The sequence below is a fragment of the Notolepis coatsorum genome (genome assembly GCF_963971535.1).
Source record: "Notolepis coatsorum genome assembly, chromosome: 1".
In the NCBI taxonomy this organism is placed as follows: Eukaryota; Metazoa; Chordata; class Actinopteri; order Aulopiformes; family Paralepididae; genus Notolepis; species Notolepis coatsorum.
The window spans coordinates 14,271,666-14,294,355 of NC_140165.1; the positions used below are offsets into that span (position 1 = coordinate 14,271,666).

Consider the following 22,690-nt stretch of genomic DNA (forward strand, 5'->3'; position numbering starts at 1 on the left):
CATTTTGACTTGTTGCATGGTGGCGATGTCTCGCAGATAATACAACTACAAGTATATGGCTCATAGACGATCGGTGATCGGTATCGGTGGCAAAAAACGTGATCGGGGCATCCAAATATCGATACTTGGCGTCCCTGTATCGATACAGTATCGCCACGCAAATTATCGTGATACTACTACGTATCGACTTTTCTCCCCACCCCTATTATGTACATAACAAACTGGGAAAGTTTCATAGTGATATCTATTCAAATATTATTTTTGCCTATTCACCTGGGGTGTCTCACCTTAAAGAAAGTAGGTAAGTAGGCCGTTTGGATCGGACAGATTGGAATCTGAGCTGGTCACCGCATTGTAATTGATCGGTATCTGTTATATTAAGCCAGATCAAATTCTGATAATTTTTTGTAAAAAGATAAATGAAAACCATTTAAGGGAAAGCTGTTATTTAGGTTATTCTTTTTCTTTAAGAATAACTGTTAAATTACCAATCATATCTTACCTACATTGGATTGGTTTTTACTCGCTTTAATATACTTAAGGTGTGCTCTGTGCAGCTGTATTATCTCTGTGCAGCTGTATTATCAGTATTGGCAGATGCTCAATATGAAATCAATCAAATATCAATCAAATGTGATATGGTTATCTAATATCACCAAATTGTAAAATATATTACATCAGCTGTTTTCTCTCTGCTGTGCATGTCCTAAATAATTTTCTCTGTCTCCTACTCAGGAATCATGGGGATACCACTACCCAACTTGGTTTGGGAGCAGATATGTTGAACGAAGCCAACTTTTACAACTGAGGATTGCCATTCTGGGAAGCTGAAGACGAATGGTGATCCCCCCCCCTTTTTTTTTTATATATATATTTTTATAAAGGACAACTGCAGGCGCGTGCGGCACGCGTAGGCCAGACTGTGTCACCGACTGCAGGTGCCGTGAGGCCAGACCGCGTCACCGACTGCAGGAGCCGTGCCGCACGCGTAGCCCAGACCGTGTCACCGACTGCAGGAGGCGTGCGGCACGCGTAGGCCAGACCGCGTCACCGACTGCAGGTGCCGTGCCGCACGCGTAGGCCAGACCGTGTCACCGACCGCAGGAGCCGTGCGGCCAGACCGTGTCAATCGTCAGCTAACCTACGTCGGTTCGGAGTATTCCTGAATAAATAGTTGGCATCTATTATGGCGCAGTGACGCAAGAGACGCAGTAATGGAAGTCTCTGCGCCGCTTAGCGCTCAAACGATGAGACAACTACAAAAGTGGGATCTGTCGTGAGCTCGCCTCACCATTCGCCTTCCCGGGTCCATTACCCGAACGGCGGCATCCCGCCTCTTAAGTGAAGTCGCGGCGTGCCACCCCCCTTCCCCCCCTCTGTCTCTCCCACTTTGGACGCCAACTGGGACATGTATTGCGAGGACACCGGTTGATGTGTGATAGATATACCTTCTGAGGGTGCCGTGTGTCGTACCAGTGGAGCGATGAATGGAGGAAAGGAGCGTGAGGCGGGAGACGGGGAGCGGCAGGCGGTCCGGGTCCCCGTCCAGGTCCCCATCGGCTGGCAGCGCAAGGCGGATCCCAATGGAGGAGTGGTCTACATTAGGTGAGAAGAGCTTCTTCTTTTTTCGAAGCTTTTAACCTCTTAACCTCTGGTACCGGACCGACATTGACATCAGGCCATAAATCCATCTCTACAGAATGTATGAATTAATGTTGCGTTTTTTTCTTCTTCAAATGCAGCCAAGAGTAAAGACCATAACGGCATAACCGTCTGTAGTGTGGTAGTGAAAGGTTAACCTTCTGTAGTGTGGTAGTGAGAGGGTTAACCTCTTCCACCCGTGCGGTACCGGACCGTAAATGACATCACATCATAAATCATTCCCTCTAGTCTAGACTGTCTGTCATAATTTTTTTTTCTTTTCTCCAAACGTATTCAAGAGTAAACATCCTAACCATGTCACAACAGCAGTCATAGTGTATATTTTCAGCAATATGTTTGTTTACCAATAGGTTAAAGTGTTATTAGTGAGATGTTAGTTTTTTAAATGTGTTGTTTTGATCGTGGAAATCCGCCATTTTGAATTAGCGGCCTTTGCTGAATGATGACGATTGTAGTCATTTTGAGAAGAGGACATCCAGAGCTCTCAATGAGCATTGGAATTTATAAAAACTACATTTCCCAACGGCTTATAGCTGCCTATAAGCAAATGACTAGTGTATACATTTCTTTTATTTCTCTTATTACTCTGGATTATATTATATACCACAAAACTGAACGTTATTGGCATATATTGGAGCACAGTTAGTTTGTCTCCCCTATTGTGAACATTTAGCAACCATCCGATTTGAAATCAGTTTAAAAATGGCGGAGCTGTCGCAAGAATAAAAAAAACGACTGTACATACAGTAGATTTCATTCTCTGTTCTTCATGCACGCCTGGTGATACTAAATCCAAATTGAACTCTGCCGAGTAGATTTGGCCCGATCCATAGTGTGCAAGTTGGCTATAATAAGGTCATTTATAGGCCTCATATTCTATTTTCTATAATAATATTTCAAATTGCATGGGTTTCCCCTAGGATTTTCTTCAGGGGGGGTGGTAGGCCCCCAAAACGACTAGTGTTTTCGCAGGGCGCGCGTGTCACGGATACGTGGTGTCAACAGTGTCGTCATAGACGCGCGCAGTAAGGCGGTTGTTAGTATCGGTGCATTTCTCTACACTGAGCTGAAATGAAACGATTGCACATAAATTAGGTAAATAAATATTAACAAGGTGATTGATTGAATGAAAATTCTATTAACAGATTGCAGAATGGGTACAATACAGTACGGCTAAATACACACAATTGTTAACACATTGGGCGCCATGCATTGTGCCCATCATTATGCCCTCTCTGCCACCGCTGTAAGCCTATGGAGATGTTTACCTTCTTTGCAGGGCTATAACTTTTTAAAGATTATAGCGATATCTGCATTACTATGGCCCATTCAACATCGGGTATCTATCGTTCCGGATGTGGGAACGTTATATTTTTTCATTCATACATTGTTGTGTTAATACCGTCGAGAATATAAGTATGTTTTTAAGCTTTTCTGCTGTAATTCCAAAAACGCTAGTTATAGGCCCTGAAGCTATGATAGATTATCGATTGGCGTTTCTTTCCTATACACGCTATATTAAAAAATTCAAATGTATATGATCGGTATACATTATGCTTCATCATGCGTGAAGGAAAGGGGGGGGGGGGTCGTTTATAATTCCTTGATCGTCAGTAACGGCTTTATTTAGTATGGGTTGATATATTGATCAGACTGATTGCAAACAAAGAAATGGACAATCAAGCTGAAAGTAACGTTAGTGTCCTCTTACCATTCGCCGATGAGACTGGAGGAAAAAGATCCAAATTATTTGACGTCGATCTGCTAGATCCATTTCCGGTTTGTATGACGCAATAAACGGCGAAATCATATCGATTATTGCGTTTCGAAAGCGATCCAAATGCACTCGAGTGTGTATATTGATCCACGCCACAATATATCTCTGGCGGAGGAATTTCCTCGATGCACCGATCGTCACTTCCGGTTTGGCGTGAGTGTAACTCGCCCGACCATCCACCAGGCGGCGGTATTGAGGCGTTGCAATATCAGAACAGGGTCTGGCTGCGATCCGGAGGGAGGCTGGATGAATTATGAATGCCATAGCGAAAAAATGAAATATTGATCCCAAACACGTGATATGTTGTTGTTGGCGTTCAACGCATGGCGGGCAATAACGATTTACACCGTTCTTGGCACACAATGTGTTAAGGGGAGGCAGACCAGAGAAAGACTTTCATCTTGTTTACATCAGGGTCCCCCATTTTCAATTCATAATGAGTAAGGGTGCAATTAGCACCGTGCAATCCATTCTTTGTGGATATAGCCCTGAGACTTGTTACACACGATGCTAGTAGTCAGTATCGGAGTTATCTCAGAATGGATTTGGTAGCTTTTTTCTGCGTCTCCGTAGACCGTGCCGCACCACCGTTTTAATGTCTTAGTGAAGATTGATTTATATGAAAACCGATTTATGTATAATTTAGCTAGCTCGTCAACGTTACTGTGATTAAAGCAAACTTTAACCCTTTATTCGCCAATGACGCGTTACCACGTCATTCTCCGCCATGCGTAATCTGCCAATGACGGCGTAAGGCGTCTTTGAGATCAATATTTTAAAAATCTGTCATGTCAATCATATTTCACCCACGGAGACTTGAGATCTCCTGTTGATCTCCTCTCAACTCTCCAACGGTTCAAGAGCGCCATCTGGTGGCCGATCGGCGGATCGCCCAAACAGGAAATGAGCGGCAGGAAGTGGTGCTCATCCATATTCGGTCCGGCCACTCGCTATCGCTCGCGGGACTCGAGCTCGACACACTGGATAGCGATCCGTTGCCAATAACTCGATAAACAACATGATTTGGACGTATATATTATTATACAACCTGGAAATGGATCGCATATATCAACATCCCATAATCGCGAACTTTCTGCTCCACGCTGACCACCCAACGGTCAGGAAGCTGCGGTAAGTTTCAGCGTGTTTGCTTATTATGATCCATATAAACTGCTGTGATCTATGTATCGCCCATACTACATAAATTATTTAACGTCGGCCACGGACTTATAAACCCCCCCCCCCCCTCCGGTCACCAGCAGATGATGAGGCATGACGTTTAGGACCTTTTACAATTGAAAATTTTAATATGACGTCAATCGGTATCAAACTACATTTGATGATGTAATATATGTATTTATGGCTATAAATCACGTTCTGCAGAATGCTGCAGAAAACGATAAAAACATATTTATACTTTAGACCGTATTTTAGTATGAATATGTGAATGAAAAAGTAGAACGTTGCTACATCCTAAACGATAGATACTTGACGTTGAATGGGCCATAGTAATGTCAATTTAGCAATACAATTTAAAAAGTTATAGCCCTGCAAAGAAGGGGAACATCTCCATAGACTTACAGTACTGGCAGACAGTGGATTAAGATCAGAATAATCCCTGGCAGATAATGGGTTAATAATAAAATTAAATTAAAAATTATTATAATATATTTTTACTGGAGGGGCGGGGTGTCCCGCCAAGGCAATGGTAGGGGAAACACTGGCACCGTCCGGATGGCATAATTCAGTACTGTATCTACAAAACCTTCTGTTTAATCATCTTCCCTTTATTAATTTCCTTAGATTTGTTGTACACGTGATCTCAAGAAGGTACTGAATGAGCTCAGTGGCAGTTTCTTATGTCTGGTCATTTTTAGCATGGTGTTATCAAATCAAATCAAATTTATTTGTAATGCCCGACAACACACGTTAATGTCCCCATGGGCCGGACACGTCTTCTTTAAACAAGTCAAGAAGAAACATAACAATAAGTCAAGAACAAAACAAGAACACCATAAGGTCCAACAAATTTTAAATAAATGCAAATAAATAATAGAATGCAAGCACTCCCAGACATACTCCACGCAAATGTAAGGAAAAACTCACTAAAACCTAACAATAGGGAAAAAATGCTCCACAGGCAATGTGGAGGAGAGAAACCTTAGAAGGGCCATACAAGGGGGGATCTCCCTTCTTGGATGCCAGTGATAGTAGTGTTGCAGACTAACAGTTGGTAAGCATGCACTCGTGTGTAGTGAAACACAGATGAGTGCATGCAATAGCAACTGAACATTTAAAAAAATTAAAGATAGAGCTGATAGCGATAGCAACTGAACATTTTGAGAGATTAAAGATAGAGCTGATAGTGAATCTATTTGAGGCACAGGGGCGATGCAAAGAGGGTCGCGTCCTCCCCGTCTTAATCACGGGACGTTCCGAGACAGCCGGAGACAGGGAGATGGGGGGCGGCGCAGAGAGGGTCGCAACCTCCCCGACATCATCGCGGCACGGTCAAAGATGCAAAGAGAAATCATAATTAATATTCTCCTTTGTTTCATCACAATTTAAGCAAGCCTAGTAATAGACACAATATTTCTGACATTGGGAATACATTCACCGAGGTCCATAGATGTCCCTAGATACAAAGAACATGCAAATGGACCTTGTAGAAGTGGAGCAATCTTCCATTTACTTAGGTATGTATTTTAGGCGGATTTTCAGAAAATAGGGCTTCAAGGTTAAGCAACACACTCCCAGAAAAAAGGTCACACAAATATGTCAATTCTACACATGACCAACAGTCGGTTTTGAAGATACGATTGGGCCGGTTCCGATTGTGCTTCTTTAAAACCCAAATTAGACTGATTCTGCTCGTATGCCGAGCCCTCCATTTACATTTAGTCATTTAGATTGATGCTTTTATCCAAAGCGACTTACAAGTTCTGTACAACAAGTCAGCAGGAAGGGTACAACTCTGGCAGCTAATGGTAAGATTGTTCTTCAAACACTGTTTGGTGCATAGCAGGATAGACATTATTAGCATAGTAGGTCGTAATATTGGCATAGTAGTAAAGACATATTAGCATGGTAGGTAGTAATATAGGCATAGTAGTCTAGACATATTAGCATAGTAGGTACTAGGTGGTAGTAATATAGGCAAGGTACAGTGTTTCCCACAGGATTTTCAGAGATGGAAATGGGGGGTGAACCTTCGACCCTCTAGGGGGGTCCGGGGGCATGCCCCCCCCCCCCCCCCCCCCGAATATCTATTTTTTTTGTACATTTTAAAGTTAAATGCATCAATCTGGTGCACTTTGAGAGCAAAATAAAGAGGCTAGATCTATGATGAACTTTGTGCTCAAAACACAAAATCGACTAGACTAGTGCTTCCCAATCCTCTCCTCGAAGCACCCCAGCCGTTCAATGTATTTGTTAAATTCCACCATCAGCACACCTGATTCAACTTAACTAGCCCTTTATTAGTTGAATCAGGTGGTGGAATTTAACAAATACATGGAACGGCTGGGGTGTCTCGAGGAGAGGTTTGGGAACCACTGTACTAGAGCATACATTTGAGCCATCAAAGAAATTAAGCAAAAGTGGTTACCTGTGTTGAACTGGTTTATTTTTTAGAAAATAAAAAAATATATTGGATTACCATTACGACTGGTATTGGTACATCCCTATTGGCAAACTTTATATTTAAATTATTATTATTATTATATATATTTTTTATTACATTTTTTTTGGTTCATTATACAACTGGCGGGACTAATTAGACTGGCGGGCTGCCACAGTCTAGGTAATTAATGGGAAACCCTGAAGGTAGCAAAGTGCATAATAGTAAAAGACCGTACAAACAAGTAGTGCTTTTTCTTTTTATTATTAGTATTTCCTTTTTTCACCCCATCCATCTCAAACCCCACCCTCTTTTCTTGATCCTCCAATCACAACTGTTGCAAGGATCAAGAAAAGAGGGCAGGGTTTGAGAAAGGTCAATACAGTAGTTGGTCTGGCTTCAAAAACACCAATCAATGTATATTTACCAGCCACAATGCAATAAAGCAGTCGGCTGGTGTCAGGTTTATTTTGGGCCTCGGAAAGAATCCTGTGTACTTGTGTGACCGTGTCCTCGTACAGTCACCACTCTGTAATACTAGCTTGTGCTCTTTTCTTTTACGTTATTTGCTCTTCTGATGCGTCCTAGGGCACAAGTAAGAAATAATAATAATCAAGCATCCTCAAAAACCACTCATTTAGTTGAAACACAAGTACTTGAGTAATCAATTACTCACACCCATCCCTAATATCTAGGATATATCTGTATATATCCCATACCTACTCTCATACCTCAGTGTACATAATAATACTGTATACATCAGATCAATGTATTATTCAGTAGCTTCATTATATATATTCCATTTAATCACTTGTTTACATTTAATCACACTGTATATTGTTAACAGTGTTGGGAAAGTTCACTTTCTACATGAACTAGTTCAGTTCACAGTTCACAATTTTTTTATCCACTTTTTCTCCCATTTTTCTATATTTTCTCCCATCCCAATTTTCGTATCATCCAATTCAACCCTCCCCTGTCACGGACGCTGTTTCTTGCCTCCCACAAGCCGGCTGCAATGTGGACTAAGTCATACATAGCACAAGTCCCCTCCGGTACCTGAGGTAACAGCAGTCGCATCTTTTCACCTGCGCAGCTCGATCTCTCAGTGGCGAGGAGTAACGCGTGGGAGGCTCACGCTGCCCCCGACACTTCCTGATTCTACTGCGAAGGCGCACCAACCGACCTGTAAGAGTCGCTGTCCACAACGCCCGATCCTCACCCATCAGTTTCCCACCCCCTAATACGGCCAATGTGTATTAGTACGGACGACCAGCTAAACTGAAAGCAAATGTGGAGCGCTGGGCTCGAACTGACGAGCCCAGCGTTTCCAGCATTTCGTGGCGAGCGCCTTGCCCACTACGCCACGTAGCCGCCCTACAGTTCACACATTTTTAAATGAACTACGGTAGTTCAGTTCATAGTTCATAATACATTTTTTTTTAACTAAAGTTCATGGTTTAAAAAATGAACTGTTTATAGTTATTTTTTCAATACGTTGCTGCAAGCTATTATTTGTAAAGATTATTGCCACAACTAGGGCTGCAACTAATGACTATTTTGGTAGTCAACTAATCTGTCGATTATTTTTTCGATTAGTCGACTAATCGAAAAACAATTATATATATATATATATAAATCTTTTTTCTTTTTCTTTTTTTTTGCACTACCTATCTTTGTGAAAGTGGCTTCTCAGCTCTGGTCCAGCTGAAGACAGAGCAGAGGAACAGATTGGACATTGAGCATGACCTCAGAGTTGCTTTGAGACTCTTGTCAGGACCAAACAACATCCCCAGTTATCCCATTAGTTCCCCCAAACTTACTGTCGGTCTGTTATGTTAAGCTAAGAAGTCTTCAGCTGGCTGGACCAGAGCTGAGAAGCCACTTTCACAAAGATAGGTAGTGCAAAAAAAAAAATATATATATATAATAATATTTTTTAATTTTCTTTTAATGACTAATCGACGCAACAATTTCTCGTCAACGATTTTTCATAATCCATAATCGACTAATCGTTGCAGCCCTAGCCACAACCCATATAGAACCACAGACAGCAATCAGAATACTGGCATTTATTTATCAGTGTTTCCCCTACCATTGCCTTGAAAGGGCGCACCGTGTCGCGCGTAACGAGTGGTGTGTGTGTGTGTGTGTGTGTGTGCGTGTGCGTGTGCGCGTGCGTGCGCGTGCATGGTGATTGATTGAATGAAGATTTTATTAACAGATTGCAGAATGGGTACAATACAGTACGGCTCAATACACACAATTGTTAAGGGGATGCAGACCAGAGAAATACTTTCGTCTTGTTTACATCAGGGTCCCCCATTTTCAATTTATAATGAATTGTAAGTAAGGGTGCAACTTGCTCCGTGCAATCCATTCTTTGTGGATCTAGCCCACAGAGTGCCAACGCTTGGTTTGCACAAGCTGAACCGCTTAACGTGCGGTTTTGTTTTGCGGTAAACAAAACTTTGACGTCATCGGACTTTTTCTTTATATATATATAATGTATAATTAAATATTTTTTTTTTTTTTTATTATTACCGAAAATTGGCACCGTTGGATCTCACGTGAATCGATACACGGTAGTACCGACGTGTTTCGGTCGGTGTACCCTTAAAAGTATTATGAAATGAGTCATTGAAGGTCCGCTTGTCTGTGTCTATTATGAAATGACAATTGCGCATCATCATTGGAGGTCCGCTCTGTTCTGTGTCTATTATGAAATGACAATTGCGCGTCATTGGAGGTCCGCGCTGTTCTGTGTCTATTATGAAATGACAATTGCGTGTCATTGAAATTCAGATTATTTTCTAAATGGGCATGTCTTAGGTACCAAAATGTGGCACCGATTGATCTAACGTGAATACTCTGTAGTACCGATGTAATTTGGTCGGTACTAGGGTTGGGTACCTTTCACATTTGAACCGGTACCGGTACCCTTTTTCTGTACTTTAGTCTCTAAAAATGTAATCTGCCTACCTCAGTTGTAAAAAAAAAAAAAAAAAAACATTGACGACGTCGGGGGAAATTGTGATTTATCGTGATTCTGTCGGTACCCTTAAAAGTACCTAATTCGGTACCCATCCCTAGTCGGTACCCATAAAAGTACAGAGTTCGGTACCCATCCCTCCCCATCCCTAGTAGAGTCCTGTTCCTCATACTAGCTCCAGCTAGTTAGCCACAAACTAATGCAATGTCAGTGGGGTCAAGCTCCTGTCTGTACAGGTGGACTGAAATCTATTTTGTGCACACTGTGGAGTTAATTTCATTGAGCTTCAGTAAGCTTTTACAGGGGAGCTTGACCCCATTGACTTTGCATTTGTTTGTGGCGAAATAACCACAGCTAGTATGAGGAAAGCCGTGGATTTTGCCCGAGAACCCTACTGATCAACAGCATGCTAGCATTGCTAGGTAGGAAATAGGGCTAGTGTTCCAAAGATCTGAACGATCCCTTTAACACTAAGCTATGGAATGCTACTGTAATGCATAATCTCTATTTGTAAGCTTACCTTTCTCAATCTTTTTTTTTACATTTTTCATTCACCATCTTCAGTCCTAGTGGCTCGGTGCTGGCCGGCTTGGATCAGGTGAAATCCTACCTGCTGACAGATGGGACGTGTAAGTGTGGCTTGGAGTGCCCACTGATCCTCCACAAGGTATGTGACTCTGTGGACGTTCCTCTTAACTCATTGACCGCCGGGATTAGACGGGGCCCGCTCTAGCACTGCCACACTTTAAAAGATAGGAGTGGATCACCTTGTTTGTAGAACTATATTCTATGTTATAGCTATGGATACAATACTATGGCCAGGGGAGGAAACTAACTTTTTGGCTTACCAGCCAACTGGCGAGTATCTGATTTTTTTTACCAGCCAAACAGATTTTTTACCAGACAAAAAAAATCGCTAATTGTGATAATTACTTCTTTGTACGTCTTCGTCTAAATTGATTTTCAATCATAGTAAATTAATCACACTGTCTCTACTCTTCAAAATATTACATCATTAAATCACATATTAACATGAAAGAGGGAACTATTCTGGACTGGGTTGGGCTGAACTGGACAGTGAAAGATGCTGGGTTGGGCTGGTCTAGGTTATACTGAATGATGAATTGAAAATGAATTGAAAATGGGGGACCCTGATGTAAACAAGACGAAAGTCTTTCTCTGGTCTGCATCCCCTTAACAATTGCATGTATTGAGCCGTACTGTACCCATTCTGCAATCTGTTAAATAAAGTTTTCATTCATTCATTCATCACAGCTCAACTACTAGGAATGTGTGTCTGACTCTTAAGTGCAGGAAATATTCATCAGAAAGGGGGGACATGATGGAGGGAATGGAAAGAGCAGGTTTGACAGGAGCAGGGTTGAAGGGCATATTGGAGTGTGGAGGAAGTGGACAAGGCATTAAGCAAACAGGACTGAAATGGGGGACCCTGATGTAAACAAGACGAAAGTCCTTCTCTGGTCTGCATCCCCTTAACAATTGTGTGTATTGAGCTGTACTGTATTGTACCCATTCTGCAATCTGTTAATAAAGTTTTCAATCAATCAATCAATCAATACTGGGTTGGGCTGGTTTGAATGAATGAATGAATGAAAACTTTATTTAACAGATTGCAGAATGGGTACAATACAGTACGGCTCAATACACACAATTGTTAAGGGGATGCAGACCTGAGAAAGACGTTTGTCTTGTTTACATCAGGGTCCCCCATCAGTTTAGGTTGGACTGAGTTGGGCAGTGAAAGAACCAAGCAAGATTCAAGATTCAAGAGTTTTAATTGTCACGGCATACAGGTATACAATGAAATGCGGCTGGTCTTGCCCGCGACGATGTGCAATACAGTGGTACAACATATAATAGAATCCAATAAAAATACAGTGGTACAACATATTAATAGAATCCAATAAAACAGTGCAATAAACAGGTACATGGTGTGCCATCTCGGTATCTGTACATTAGTATTTACAGAGCATATAGGACATGCTAGTTAGCTTTAGTAGTGCAATACACTGTTCCTGATGTTATACTACTTTAAGTGGCCTTTCCTCTGGCCATAAGTGTGCGTGTGTGCGGCATGAGTGTTAAAGTGGCATTTCACTGTAATGTAATAGCTAAATAAAACAACTTGAACTTGACTTGTTACATTTGCACTCTGGTTGTATGCCAAATGTATTCTGGTTGTACTGTACTTGTGCTGTAAGATGACAATACATTGGAACCGAATCGACAACGCTAGGGGTTCAGCAGGTGTATTCTGAATGCCAAGTATGACAACATCACCGTTGTGAAGGGCATATGGGCGAGTGGTGATATGGGGGGAACCCCGGTAATAATAAAATGTCACTCGGCTGCATTTAAGCAAAGCCGCTCAGTATAGTCGTCCACTATGTTGAATGCGCGTTATGGTAGCTTGTTACATGCTAGGTAGCTAGCCGGCTAATGCTGGTTGACTTGTCATTCTCATCCGACTCGAAGGAGACGCGTCGCGTGCTGTTGTTCGCCCCCATGTCAGACCGCACTGATATCCGAAAGCGACGACTCTACATGCAATTATTTTCATCCACTGATGTGTTTTTGTAAGTTTGTCTACGTTGCCAAGCCGGCTGCCGGTGGCAGGAGTTTGTAGGTCTGCGCGCAGTGGTCTGTCCACTTCCCCTAGATGGGCGGCATCTTCTAGAAAATGAGTGTTCATTGGAGGAGCTTAGAGCGCATCTGTACAACGATGATGTTCATTGGTTATGGTCTGATTATTATGTGCCGCAAATGGGAGGAATCAAGGGGGGAGTCAGAGTTCGGTTTGTGCCAGTGAGCGAATCAGCAGATTGCAGAATGATTTTTTTGTTTTGTTTTGTAATTACTAATACTCGCCAGACTGGCGAGTGCTCTTCATGAATTACTCGCCAAACGTAAAAAATACTCGCAATTGGCGAGTAAAGTGGCCTAATTTCCTCCCCTGAGTCTATGGCCCATTTGAGATCACCTATCTATTGTTCAATATGTGAAAAAGAATACATTTTTCCATCCATACATTCCTGTGTAATACCGTGGTGAATATAAGTATGGTTTTAGAGTGGTCTAGGGTAATTCCCGAAATGCTGAGTTATAGCCGTATATGTCAATTCCACTATAGACGTTGCCATTTCTTGCCTGTACACGCTATTATTCCGAAATCAAATCTATATCATAGGTATTATGTTCCATCATGAATGCATGAAAGGGGGGGGGGGGGTCGTTTCTGATTATTTGATTGTCTAACGGCATTCGTATTTAACACTAAAAACGCTATATCAGTATAAAAGCATTGCAGGATCAAGCAAAAATTTACGTCAAATCATCCTTACCTGGGATCGGGAGTATTCCAAAAATAATATTCCAATAGTTTGATCGCCATCTGGTACATCCAATGTCGATTTGGTCCACGGCAGAATCCACCACAACATATGGATCGGGGATATTTGACACACTTCAATGGAACCGGGAGAACAGTTCGCCAGCCCTAGCCCGACAAGGAAAAATGAAACCCGAGACATTCGGCCGTACCACAGGCCAAGATACAAGGTTACAAAGGGTGCTCGATACCGCCATCTAGTGGGATGCGGCCGGTATTACACTTTGGCATTATCAGGATGATTCCCCATGTTAACCCTGAGTCTGTGTGCCTGTAATGAATAGAAATATCGAATAAAATAAATAACGATCAAATAACATATATATACACGTGGTTGGCGTTCAACGGTTGTCGGCCAAACACGTATATAATCGTTGTTGGCGGCCATTGAGTTAAGCTGCCTCTTGCCTTTGGTCCAGACGCTAAAGAAGACCTCTCAATTAGAGCTTAACACATTAGTTGCCAGCAGGGGGTGCGCTATTTATCGCTTGAGTGCCAGCGCTTTAGTCGATGAGAGGACAGGGATATTTGCGAACGCATAAACTATATCTTAAATTATGTGTCTAATACTGTCAACCGTCGCTTATCAATGACTTGCTTGCAGTCAACATGTACGAAACGGATTGTTTTTTCATCAGTACATTTCCGTTTTATACCGTTTTGAATACGAGTATAGTTTTGAAGATTTCTAGTGATTCCAGAAAAATCTGCGAAAATAGCCATTTACTGGAATACATCGACCAATGAAAGAGGATATCCCTACCGAGTCCAATGGCACAACCCGCAAGTCTCGACGACAAACGGTTCAAGAGATACACTGAGGGGGTGTGGCCTAAGGGGGCGTGGTCTAAGGATCGGGGGAGTGGTCAACATCGACCAATGAAAGAGGATATCCCTACCGAGTCCAATGGGTCAACATAGACCAATGAAAGTGCACATCCCTACTGAGTACAATGACACAACCCGCAAGACAGAGGGTGCTGTCAAGCAATTCAGTACTGCTACACAGAGGGGCGATTAAGGGTTAAGTCCATGAGAGGTCATTGGCAGGTCAGCTGTAGCCATGGGCCATGAGCCACACACCTGTTAGGCTGATGCAATCATGCATCAGCTGATGCAATCACGAATGACTGCACTTTCACTTTGAATGTATTTCAATGAGGGCAGACGCATGACTGCATTGTCACGATGATTAAAAGCAAACGATAAGAGATGAAGCGTTGTGAAGCGCACATGAGCACTTCAAGGAGTAGGTGAAGGGTTGTGTGCGATATTGTGGCATGCGGTCGACAATTGTGGCCGCGGTGACGATCGGAACACAAGGGGGGGAAAGCGATACAACCAGCCTTTTCTTAGAGTGGCTAGCCATTGGTGTCTATGGGGAGGAGAACCTTCAAAGAAATGGTCATCAGTTGAGATAGAAATGTCCAATTCCATTTATTTTTCTTTTGTGAGCGAGCCGACAGCCGTGTCATCGTTTTGATGTTTTTTCACTGTCGCAATTTACCCAAGGTGGTGGACATTTTTTTATTTCAACTCCTACACTATAACTTGCCATTCATTTCCAATGGGACCGAAGTTTTACAGTTTAAAGTCGATTCATAGCCAAACTGTGCAGTGAAACTTTCCGAAAAGTAATAGCGCTGTGAGCTGGAGCAAGCCGTCGTTTTGATACCTTTCACGTGTATGGGGCGCGAACGCTCTGGGCGGAGTTTTGTTTGCAAAATCGGTGGAATAAAGAATAAAGAATAGGTTGCCACCCACACTAATAACGAGAGGGGCGCCCCAGTGGCGAACCGCATAGCCGCGACACGGCCGACCCGGGTTCGATTCCCGAACCCGTCGTTATTTGCCGAATGTCTTCCCCCCACTCTGTCTTCCATTCCTCCTCTGTCTCTCTCTACTGCACTGCCCAGTAGAAATAAAGCGATAAAACGCCAAAAAATAAATCTTAAAAAAATAAAATAAATAAATAACGAGAAAATAACGAGAACTTGTTGTTGGCACTCAACGCATGGCGGCCAACAACGAGATTTCTCGTCATTGGCACCCAATGTGTTAAGGGTCGAAGTCGCGGCCCTTAAATTACGTCCGCGGTCCGTGAATCGCCCGTGGGTTCCGGGGGCACGCTTTTTGCATTAGAAATGTTAAGCCTGCATCCAACTAAAATCTTAGCATTATCGAGCAATATTTCTGTAATACAGATGGAGTAATATTACTTCACCTTTTAAAGGGGAATGCCACTCAAATTCACCTAAGATAAGATAAGTTATTCCTTTATTAAAAATAAACGATGTACACAAAGGTGCAGATGAGGGTCTGTATGCCCTACTGGTTATATTATGTTATAATAAATATAGGCAAGACATTTTTTTCTGAATATATACTATGAGTAATAGGGAAAAAATATCACGATCTCGATTCATAGACCTATCATCATCATTAGGTGGCTTCTTCGTTCCGAAGGTTGCCTATCACTCTCCAACCCATTCTGTCCCCACTTCTTCTCTCCAACTCCGTGACTCCGCCTCTCACTCCACTCCAATCACAGACATCGTCTACCCAGCCTCTTCTTGGTCTTCCACTTCCTCTCTTTCCATCCACCTTCCCCATCACCACCTTCTTGAACATCTCCCCGCTGGATCCTCTCAGAACATGCCCGCACAACTCCATCTTTCTCTTTTTTAACCTCTCCAGCAGCTGTCCCCCTTGCATATCCGCTCTTCTCAGTACCTCCTCATTCTTGATCTTATCCTTCCATGTTATCTTCAGCATCTTCCTCAGTGTCCACATTTCAAAATAGTCTATCATCCTCTTTGCCTCTTATGCAATCTCATTTCTAAATTATGACGATTCTTTGTATTGTATATGTTTTACAAAAAAATTAAAAAGTATTTAATTTTTTTTTTACTTTTTACCTGACTTTTAAATGATGGCGAAAAAAATCGTGTGAGAGAATCGGGATCTCAATTCATAGAGAGAAAAATCGTGATTCATATTTTAGCAAGAATTGTGCAGCCCTAATGAGTAAGAGTAAAAGTAAACGGTGTACACAAGGTGCAGTAGACGCATTTTTTCCCTGTGCCTCAGGACAGTTCAGTCAGTATTTGTGAACAGGCACCTCTCTACAAAAGCTGGAAATCAGAGCGAGAACCCTCTAATCGTTGATGTCACTGAGATGTAAAATTTTATGAATGCGACTGAATTTATGAGGTCATAAATGTTTGAGTTTTTACACCCAAATGAGTTTTAACCCAAATCATTTTTTAAATTCTGGTTCAGGAAAGGAGAGAGAAGGAACATACACCAGTAGGGATGCCCCGATCGATCGGCCACCGATCGTTATCGGCCGATAATCAGTATAAATATGCGATCTGTGATCGGTGATAATGCTTTATTTTCGCCGATCGTCAAACCCGATCTCACTTGCTGTCGCTGAGTTCTGTCTCAGACACCGGGAGCTGCACACAGTGGTGCGGCGTCTGCTCATCCCTCCAGCCCCTCCCGCACGCATGTAAACACGGGTCTAGTAGTCTAGTGGGACGGGACACGGGAGGACAGCGTCTCCCTGAGCTAACATTAGCTTAGCTACCATTACAAAATGACCCAGTCAACTATTTACTTTTAGTTTAATACATGATGAGGCATTGTCTAACCGAACGGTATCTAGCCGGCCAGCTACCGATAGCTCCTGACATCAACAAACGCTCCACAAAGTCTAGTAGAGACGTGTACGATACCTCAGCTAGCTCACGTTAGCGCAAGTTAGTTCACTGTTCAAAACGAAATGTCCCATTGAACTAAATAATTCACTGAGGCGTTGTATTAACGTTATATATCCGGCTAGCAGTAGCTACAGATAGCTCCTGATATCAATGTCTTATAACACTGATTCGATGCGTATTCGAGCTGAGGGCATGTTGAATGTGATATGACCACAGTAACGTTATACCAATAGGGTCCATCTGCAGCGCAGGAGAATCCTTGCCGTAGCTCGAGGCTACCCGAGTATAGGGTCCAGGTGCAGCTCCGGAGAATCCTGGCCGTAGCTGGAGGCTACTAGAGTACACACAGACAGTGGAGCTTGTTGCGTGGTGGCGATGTCTCGCAGATAATACAAGTACAAGTCTAATTATATAATATATATATTTTATAAAAAAGAAAAACAAATTTATATTAAATTAAATTAAAAGATTTTTAATCAAAAACTATCGGATCGGTATCGGCCGATATGGCTCACGACGATCGGTGATTGGTATCGGTGGCAAAAAACATGATCGGGGCATCCCTATACACCAGTATTGGGATAGGTGCTGCTGACCGCAATGAATCAGTTCTTCAGCGTGAATGTCTACCGTCAATATATCCATGTGATGTTAAGCAGCATCCTTTGAATCCAGGCAGTCCAACTGTCAACAGTGACCATGTGTAGCAAATTATATCACACTTGATTTGCAAATAAAGTAAGAAGTAAATACTCAATAAAGGACTCTAAGTTAATATAATAAAAATAAATGCAAGACCTTGAAAAATACTATGCTATCTATATATACAAAACAAATCAATGGTAAACATCCACTGATCCCATCTTCTAGACAAGAATGATATTCTGATATTTAGATCTGATTTAATGTGCTGAATCGGACGTCTCACCTGTGTCTGAGGGGGCCTGTGCTGACCCCTATGATGATCAGAGTAGCATCATAAAATCTAGCTGTGTTGGCCCGGGAGACGGGACACACTGTGCATTTGTCCCTGACAAATTGCTGCATGCGGTCTTGGCATGAAGTTTGCCAGGGACCAGGGAGGAGGGGCGTAGTTTAGACTTATAATTTTTGTCCAAAGTCAAATGTTTTGTTTTGTTTTGTTTATATAAGTAAGTAAGTAATGTTTATACAGTAGAGCGGCTTTCATAGAGCAGAGTCACAAAGTGCTTCACAAAGAGTAAAAATGGTTAGGGATAAGACCATAAAATAGTAGAAAACAATCAAACATAAACAACAAAGACCTTAACTCAATCAGTGCCGGACCCGATGATAGTCGGGTTAACTCGCCAACCGTTCAGCGCCAGACCCGAGTCGGGTTTTCATCGTTATTTCTTTTATTCGATATTTTCATTCATTACAGGCACACGGACATCTGGGTTAACATGGGGAATCATCCTGAGAATGCCAAAGTGCAATACCGGCCGCATCCACCCAGGTGGCAGTATTGAGCACCCTTTGAAACATTATATCTTGGCCTGTGCGTCGATCAAAAGTCTCCGGTCGGATTTTTATTGGTCGGGCGAATGGAGCGGTTATAATAGGGCTGGGCGATATGACCAAAAACGTTATCGCGATAAAATTATTTTCATATCATTCGATATCGATAATTATCGTCGATATAATGTCTGTCAAGTTTAATTAACTTCTAATATGCTGCTACGAATGTCTCAAGTCGAGTTGATGTCGTCATCAGTCCGCGCACGTTAACAGTTAGCCGACAAGCGGAGTATCTCATGACAATAAATATGACACTAAAATACTCTCTTCCGCCACAATATATTGAAACGACGTCCACTCCCACACTACTATAAACGTGGCCTCAGAATTCAAAACACACACATACTCGGCACGTAAATATATAAAACAGTGCCGTGCAAGCTAGGTATCCTAGCCAGCCTGTTGCTTCTAAGCGGTGTATTCCACGACAATGTGCTAAATATGACACTAAAATACTCTCTTCCGCCACAATATATTGAAACGACGTCCACTGTATACCCCACACTACTTAAACGTGGCCTCAGAATTCAAAACACACACATACTCGGCACGTAAATATATAAAACAACGCCGTGCAAGCTAATTAGCCTAGCAAGCCTTGTTGTTGAGTGAGTCCTAGTACCTCTGGGTCTCCTTCCGGATCTCGTTCGCTCTCGGCCATCTCCTTCACTGATTGGTTGTTAGCTGTTGTGCGTATGCACGTCACGTCATCACGTAACGTTGGTTGTTGTTAGTGAGTGTGCTGAGCCGAGGCTGAACGGAGCCAAGCTTGGAAATCGATATATCGAAACTTTGCGACCACGTTTCATGTTTATTTCGAGGAAATAATTTATCGCGATAGTTATCGTTATCGTTTTATCGCCCAGCCCTAGGTTATAATGATCGGATTGAGAAGCGTGAAATGCTCCCGGTGCATGATGTGTGGCGGATTATGTTGGCGACACGATCAACACCCATTCTGGGACTCGCAATCAGATCATTGGAATATTCTTTTTGGGGTACATCCTAGTGAAGGTAAGGCCTATATGGTATCAATCCTGCTGTGATCCAACCATGACTTAACTTCGATCACAATATATGTTTGTAACGTTACTCCACAACATGTGCCGTTGGTGACGATCAAAGCATCAACAAACTACCCCCCCCCAAACCCTTTCATGCATTCATGATGAAACATAATACCGATAATATAGATGTGATTTTGAAATAGTAGCGTGTACAGGCGAGAAACGGCAAAGTTTTTAAGTTAATTGCACGTATTGTTGCATAGCGTTGTTTTCTGGGATTAGACAGGATTACTCTAAAACTATAATCATATTCACCATGGTATAAAACGGGAATGTCTGGATGAAAAAATTATTTCTTTAACACATATTGAACGATAGATAGTCGACGTCAAATGGGCCATAGTATTGTATCCATAGCTATAATATAGAATATAGTTATAGCCTAGGGCTGGGCGATATACCCAAAAATGATATCACGATAACGATATGATAATGTTATCATATCACTCACTCGATATCGATAATTATCAATATTGTTATAAGTATTATTATTATTATTTTTTTTTTTAAACAGATGTATGTTTATTTTGCAGCAATTCTTTGTCGTTGCCGCCATCTTTAGTGTTACAGCCCCTCACACTCCAGTTCTCAGGCTGCAGCTGGTTTGAAAGCGAAAGTAAACAGGCTTCTCTGCTGGCTGTGGCTCCAGGGAAGTTGAATAGTTCTGGCTCTGCTAGTTTCTTTTCTGTTGGCGCTTTTTTGGTGGACAAACCACCGCACATGTGCACCGTGACTCGCGACTGGAGACTAGCTTGCTAGCACCCATAGCCTACTGTGTACAGACGATTTCAAACTGTATTTTTTATTAGAAAGCAAACAAAATAAATTGACAAGAGAAAAATAAATCTCAATTTGGTCAGTATTGTCATTTGGACAAGCAAAGCCATTACTTGAACACATTCTGTGCCACGCCGTTTCTGGGAAACGGCTATGCGAGGCCACCCATTAAACTAGTCTGTCACCCAGCGTTTCCGTTAGCCGGTAATTACCGGTATTTGACCGGCAAAATGTGTTGAAGTCCGACATATTTAATCTCTCCGGTCTTAATGTCCGGTGAAAATAATTCCCTGAGTCTAAGCACAATTTGATTATTTGAATTGTATTAAAATAGGCAAAAATTAAATAGCCTATGCGATGAACGAAACAATCATTACATTTGTTTCATCGTTGCTTCACCAAGCAGGTATAATAATGTTGTCAGCGAGAGCTTAGTGCTGGGTTTTGCGAGTGCATGTGTAGCTGCAGAGCCGGAGCAGCAGCGGCCATTACAGCGGCCATTGCAGTACTCCAATTCAGCCATTGGCAATTCAATGTTGGGTGGGGGGCGCTGCTGTGCGGTCCCCAGATAGAGCCAGAAAAGAGCCAATAACAGCTGAATCTAGAGCTGCCGCGGTATTGATGTTTTCCTTACCGCACAAATTTGCGAAATATTTCCTACCGCCGCGGTTATTACCGCACGCACAAAAAAACTAAAAAAAATTTGAATGTATTTTTTTTTAGTAGTCTACTCTTTATAGCATATAGCCTGCCTCTAGTCTAAATGTCTATCTTTAGAGGATGACTTTGCAGCATGAATATTGTTTGGGATTCGGCAAGCACGCATTCGTTATTGAAAGTGAAACACGGATTCGAAGTTTCCCCTCTGGTCGTGCGCTGTTCACTCGGTGTCGCGGGCAGGGGTGGTTACCCCCCCGACCCTTTCTTATTATTATTATTATAAAGTTACTACTTTATAATAAAGGCATTCGTTTTGTGGCATTAACGTTATATAGTTACACGTTCAATAACATCAGCGTATTTACCGGACCATAGCAAGGCAAGAAATACTCAATTCATATCTCAGTTCCTTTCTTTGCTCAGAGTGTGCTGAGTTGTCCCATTCTGCGGTCTGTTAATAAAGTTTTCAATCAGACAAGTGTATAGAACGAAGGGCTTTTATTATAACATTCGTTGCAGACAGTAAAATCATTGTCTCGTTTAGTACTCCTGAGGAGCGATGGTAGTCCACTCCGGCGGGGAGCTAAAGCTAACGTTATTAGCCGTGTTGTGATGAGCTCTGATCCAACGTGTGACGCATCTCTCTTCTGACCAATCAGTGGTCTGCAATGTTTCACGTGACTTTTCTGGTACCCAATAGGGTCGCTTGGAACCTCGATAGAGGAGTAGGGTATATCTGCAGAGCCGCAAGCCCAACGAGAGGAGGGTACTTTATTATTATTATAAAAAAATAGCGGTGATGCGGTATTCAGCCTACTCTTGCGGTGGGCGTGATGTAACCGCGATACCGCGGTAATGCGGTAATCTCGGCAGCTCTAGCTGAATCTGCTGCTCTGCATCGACATACTCTCGCAAATAAGTCGTTGGGAGGTGGAGAGAGAGAGAGTCGTCACGCAAACCCACGATAATGTTGCCGTCTCTCTCTGCCAAATTTCTCAGTTCTTCGCTTGATATAATTAATACAAATGTCCAATATAACGGAATTCGTTAGCTCATAAAAATTTGATTATAACAGTCTGCTGTTTATTATTGTCGGGCGACTGCCCACAGACACCTATTTGATTTAAAGTCGGCAGCAGCATGGAGTCTCAGGACTTATTTTATTTGGAATATAATGGCTTTATATGCAAAAGTAGCCTAGTTTTAAGTAAAAATATTATAAATCTACATGCCTTGATGATGTCATTCTTTTGTTTTGTTGTCATTCTTTTGCCTATCAATTGTTTTTAAGCTCAATAAACTCTGACCGGAATTTCTCTCATTTGACCGGTAGATTGAAATCTACCGGACACTGAGGCCGGCAACAATTTTTTCTAACGGAAACCCTGCTGTCACCTTGTTTGTAGAGCTATAACTATATTCTATATTATAGCTATGGATACAATACTATAGTCATTTGACAC

The 22,690-nt window shown here is 42.2% G+C and overlaps 1 protein-coding gene across 1 annotated transcript in view; it reads left to right on the top strand.

Moving 5' to 3' along the window:
• Positions 1–1,483: 1,483 nt before the first annotated feature.
• The window catches only part of mbd5 (methyl-CpG binding domain protein 5), a gene marked incomplete at its 5' end in the record, with an annotated part of 56,166 nt that continues 34,959 nt past the window's right edge, over positions 1,484–22,690 (top strand). Inside the window, 2 exons of the mRNA XM_084335583.1 lie at positions 1,484–1,605; positions 10,615–10,717. Of these exons, the coding sequence (XP_084191709.1) occupies positions 1,484–1,605; positions 10,615–10,717 (225 nt within the window). The remainder of the gene's footprint in view (positions 1,606–10,614; positions 10,718–22,690) is intronic.